Source organism: Uranotaenia lowii, chromosome 3 (assembly GCF_029784155.1).
Source record: "Uranotaenia lowii strain MFRU-FL chromosome 3, ASM2978415v1, whole genome shotgun sequence".
NCBI classification, from domain to species: Eukaryota; Metazoa; Arthropoda; class Insecta; order Diptera; family Culicidae; genus Uranotaenia; species Uranotaenia lowii.
The window spans coordinates 92,197,002-92,202,637 of NC_073693.1; the positions used below are offsets into that span (position 1 = coordinate 92,197,002).

The 5,636-nt window shown below is 37.2% G+C and overlaps 1 protein-coding gene across 1 annotated transcript; it reads left to right on the forward strand.

The window, feature by feature from the left end:
• Nucleotides 1-1,895: 1,895 nt before the first annotated feature.
• On the forward strand, nt 1,896-3,951 carry LOC129754143 (esterase FE4-like). The gene is made up of 3 exons (XM_055750026.1): nt 1,896-2,038; nt 2,119-2,619; nt 2,678-3,951. The coding sequence occupies exons 1-3, from the start codon at nt 1,970-1,972 to the stop codon at nt 3,878-3,880; spliced, it is 1,773 nt and encodes a 590-aa protein (XP_055606001.1). The 5' UTR covers nt 1,896-1,969; the 3' UTR covers nt 3,881-3,951.
• The last annotated feature ends 1,685 nt before the right edge of the window (nt 3,952-5,636 follow it).

The following is a 5,636-nucleotide window of genomic DNA, read 5'->3' on the forward strand; positions in this document are numbered from 1 at the left end:
GAATATTGCTATATTGCAGGTAGTGAAATTCCACTTCTACCGGTTGATATCTTTCAACTAATACTCCTATAATATGGATTTTATGCGATTTTCAGTCATTTACAGTACTTTCAAGTTGAGTGGTAGCCGCCATCTTGGATTTAAGATGGCGACGGGCAACGAAATTTGACTTCTACTCGTTAATCACTTTCAGCTAATAACCATATTGTGAAGGTTTCACGATATTTTCAGTAATTTACAGCTTTGAAAATAAAAACGGAAGCCGCCATCTTGAATTAATGATGGCGTCAAGCAACAATTTTTTTCCTACTATTTGGGCCCTTTCACTCAATACTCATATTGTAAAGACTTCATATTTTATACGACTTTCGGTGATTTCAAGTTTTCAAAGATGTATTTTTTTTTATTTTAACTCAAAACCAACACGCATAGCTTACCAAAAATGTGTAAAAATGGGAATTCCAATTCAAATATGTGCTATCTAACCTGAGCGTGTCCTGTTTTGACATCTTGATCGAGAACTGTCACTAAGTTTTATGGCGGTTTAATAATCATGCACTGAGTGCTATTATAGAACATGCAAAAGAAAGCTTGGAGCAAACTTCTAAGTTTGTGTTTTATTATAGTTTAAAAAGTGCATTCATAACTCTTTCAAAATAACTAAAACAGTATGTTTAATAAAAGTTTTATTAGCGTTTTTAAAACCATCTGAAAACATATGGTCGAAAAAAAAATGTAAGCATTCTGCATGACCACAATAAAACCGTCATAAAACAAGCTGCACAAAAAATGCCATAATTAAACCATTATAAAACTTCCTAATGCTAGTTGGCTTAATATGTGTTACTTGGGAAATCACACCGAGTCCTCTAGTTATTTTAAAAATACTAGATCAGTAGTATACTATAAAATACTACTGATTTTACCCGGCCTCGCTCGGGTTCACATCAAGGTTGCTGAAAAAAAATCTGTTTTTTGACGAAATTAAATTTCGACTTTCTGTGATTTTACCCAAAAATTCTGTGATGGATTTCTTTGATCGTCTTTCCCTTAATTTCAATCAAAAGTCTTGTCAAATTGCGTCTTTTTACATTTTACTTAAAAAAATCAATTAACTTTACTAATATTATCATACTTTTCAACTCAAAGATAATTATCCAAAATTTACGTCCTAAATTTAAAAATTCTGTGAAATCTGTGAATATTTCCAAAATTCTGTGTTCTGTGACACAGATTCAGTGATGAAAATTGGCTCAAAATTCTGTGAAACTGTAGATTTTTTTTGTGATTTCGGCAACCTTGATTCACATAAAATATAATTAAAAAATGAGTTTTGTATTAACTGAAATGTAAAAATAGTTTCCGTTCAATGCCTATTCATGTTATAGCAAAAAACTATCTTTTAGGTTGAGTAGATTTGGCCTTATATTCGAGGCCCTTGTAGGCAAAGGGGTATAAGTGCACATTTGTCTTTTGTTTGGGAGGCCCCTCCCTCTCTCTTTCTGAGAGAGGGAGGGTTCCTTAAACTATGATAGGAACCTTCCCCGGCTCTCAATACCCTCAAATTGTAAGTTTCACGCAAATTGGTTCAGTAGTTTCCGAGTCTATAGGGAACAGACAGACAGACAGAAATTCATTTTTGTATATTTAGATAGCAATAATTTTTCAACTAACAACCACTGAATTACCTTATACTCCTATGAAAAAAGGTATACATATTAATCACAACCTTGCCAGGCAGCATTCCTTTGCAAACGAAAATCGAAGTCATTGGCCGATGGTAAAAATGTTTAATAAATTCTTCAGAAAGGCAACCGAATATGTATATGCAAATCAGGGCTGCAATGTTATAAATTGCACTTGCACCGCCTGGTCCGGCTCAAAGGTGCTTCAAATTTGGTAGCGGGCCGACGACCGCTGACGTTATTTTCGATCAACCCGCCACTATAACTAAAATCAAGCGACAAAAATGGTTATGCGTAGTGCTCCCACCCGCGTCTGGGGCCATGGCCCATTCATGAGCCACAACACCCAGCGGGTAAGTGGTAACTAAGTTTAGTGGAAAATTTAGATTTTTTTTCTAAAATGATGTTAAGTCAGAAATTTTAAACATTCCAGCCTCCAAGTCGCATTGCAGTCCAGGTGGCTCAAGGAAACATCTACGGTGTTCGCGATGAGCTACCGAATGGAGAACATTATTATTACTTCAAGGGTATTCCCTACGCTAAACCTCCAGTGGGTAATCTTCGTTTCCGTTCCCCTGTTCCGATTGAGAAGTACTCGGTCAGTTACCTGGATTGCACCAAGGAAGGTAAAAATTGCATGGGAATGGATATCTTCACAAAGGAAATCACCGGTCACGAGGAGGGTTTGTTCTTGAACATTTACACTCCGAAGATGCCTCCGAAGAACCAGCCGGAACCAAACAAACTTCCGGTGCTAGTGTTTATCCATGGTGGAGGACTGATTGGAGGTCATGGCGATAGTTCCATGTATCTGCCGAACTATATGATCCAGGAAAATATGTTGGTTGTGACCGTCAACTATCGTTTGGGAGTGCTAGGGTTCTTGTGCCTTCCGGAAGCGGGAATCGAAGGAAATGCTGGGCTCAAGGATCAGGTTTGTTTTATAAAATTTGTTTTTAAACCTTTATTTCTAATATTAATTTTTTCTGTAGCGCCTAGCACTTCAATGGGTTCATCAAAACATTGAAAAGTTTTCGGGTGATCCCGACAACGTAACACTTTTCGGTGCCAGCGCTGGAGCAATTGCCGTTCACTATCACTGCCTTTCGAAAGAATCGAAAAAGTACTTCCACAAGGCTATCCTCACTAGTGGATCCGCTTTTATGGACTACGCTCATCAGGAAGCCCCGGAAGAGAAAGCGCGACAGCTAGCTAGATTGCTTGGCCATAATCCAAAATCGGACGAAGAAGTTCTGCAGGTTCTGACCAATGCTCCTGCCAAGAAACTGTTCGAGTTGCAACTGAAAGTATTCTCCAAACGGGAGGAATCCGTTGAAAAGCTGTTCCAACTACCCTTCCTACCGGTTATCGAGCAAGAGCAATCCCCGGATCCCATCATTACTAAACACCCTATGGAAATTATGTGCGAACCAGACGGCATGGGAATCCCAATGATAACAGGGTACAACGATCGAGAAGGAATGATCGTGCTGAACGATGCCGTCAAACAGTTACCCAGCTACAACGAAGAACCCGAACGATTCATCCCTCGAACACTGAACATCGACTACGAAAGTCCCGAAGCCGGGCAAGTCGGAAAAGCGATCAAACATTTCTACTTCAAGGATAAGCCGGTCGGCCACGAAACGATCACTCACCTCGTTGATGTTTTCTCCGACAAATACCTGATCCTCTCCATCCCAATCATGAACGAACTGTGGGCCCGCTTTCAACGAAACCACAAACTCTTCATCTATCGATTCTCCTTCGACGGATTACTCAACAAGGGTAAAACCCTCGTTCCGTATTCGTCCCTGAAAGGAGCATCCCACATCGACGAAGTTTACTATCTATTCAGCGCACCGATCCTCAAAACCGAGATCCCCAAATCAAGCGAATCGTTTGCGATGCGGCAGAAGATGGTACGAATGTGGGCTAACTTTGCCCGCCAAGGTCACCCGACGGAAAATGACGAAGAGCTCGCCTTGAATTGGGAACCGGTTCAGAACATTCCGGTCGATTCTAAAGAATCCAGGATTGATGTACTGGATATTGGGGATGATATCCGGATGATGCCGATTCCGGAACGGGCTCGAATGGACTTCTGGATGGAGCTTTTTGCGAAATACAACGGACACGCGGCAAACACGGCGGTTCCCAGGAAGCCGTTTCAGGGGAAAAAGAGTTTGGTTTGAAACTGAAATAGATTTTTAAATACATAAAAATCCTGAATAAAATATGACGATATCACGTATTGATTTCTTTACACTGGTATTTTGTGAATTTCCAAGCAAACATTTTTGTAGGTATATTTTTCAACAGAATTTGATATACTTTCCATGGACATTTTACCCAACTTACATTTAAGAAGGTATATTGCAGGCAGGGCCGTAGGAACAACCGACTCATGGGGAGGGGGGGGGGGGGGGGGGGGGGTTTCGGTGACTGATTTTTTACCTATAATGTTTTGACCAACAATGCACGAGTACAAAAAATTTAAAACAAATGCTGTTTGTAACTATATGAATATCAATTTTTAAGTAGGTACTTAAACATTAAAATTTTTCGTAATTAAAACGTAACTTTAGAAAATTGGTCCCTAACCCAAAAGGTAAGCTAAATTCGTTGTCATCGATGGCTAAAATCTTTGAATTTTTTTAGAGCTTGGTAGATCAAACTTAGCTGATTTGGGTATAAAATAAGCTTTTTCTAGGTGAGTCTCCATTTCTTAAAAAAAAACTTATTCTTGACTCGAATCAAACAAACCTAATCTTTCAAACTATTTTGCAAATTCAATAAATTTAAATCTTTAATGGAAAAAAAGTACAATTAAAATTATCCGATTTTCGGAGCAAATTTCTCGATACAAACCAAGGTTGCCGAAATCACAGAAAAATCTGTAATTTCACAGAATTTTGAGCAAATTTTCGTCACAGAATCTGTGTTACAGAACACAGAATTATGAAATATTCACAGATTTCACAGAATTTTTGAATTTTGAATGGATTTCAAAAATAGGAATTTTTTTGGCCGATATAAAATTTAGATTTCTTTCTTTCAAGTTGAAAAGTATGATAAAGTTGGTAATGTCAATTGATTCCTAACTAAAATGATAAAAAGACATCATTTGAATATCATGAATTTCCAATGAAATTAAAGGAAATAGCATCACAGAAAACCATCACAGAATTTTTGGGTAAAATCACAGAAAGTCAGTTTTTTTTTCTCAAAAACACAGAATTTTTTTCGGCATCCTTGATGCAAACTTGAACCAAATGAATGGTTTTAATATAAAATTTGGCTTTGAAAAAACAGTAATATTAACACATTGCGGACCAAATTCGAAATATCTCTTGTTTTTCGCTTGTTCGCTTGTTAAGCAATACATTGAGAAAATACAGAATTTTGTGCAGATTTTTTAGATGAAGAAGACTCGAATTCTACTTTTTATTTGTGATTTTCAGCTGAATTGTGTTCACAAACTAATTTTGTTTAAAAAATTGAAATCTGGTAATTGAATTGACAAGAAATCGTAACACATAAAGGACCGAAAAAATATATGACGAGAAACACCGAAATTCGGCATTCTATATCTCAGAAACTTCTGGACAAAATTTTACAAATTTAGCTTTTTTAAGTTGCCGCAAATGTTGTGTTCAATTTTGTTGAATAAAGTTTAACACTTAAATTCAGTCCATTTGAGTTATAAATATTTCGAAGTAGCACACTGTTGGCAAGCGAAAAAACGAGATATCTTGTATTTGGTCCGCAATGTATTAAAATCGTGATCTCTTGAATTCCTCAACAAGCCTGATCTTTTTTTCAATTTTGAATCTGTATTCTGAATCTGAATTAAAAAATTACGCTTTGAATCTGCAGCCAAATTTCCAAACGATTTCTGAAATGTACAAAAATTACGATTTCTGAAATGTACAAAGATTACGATTTCCG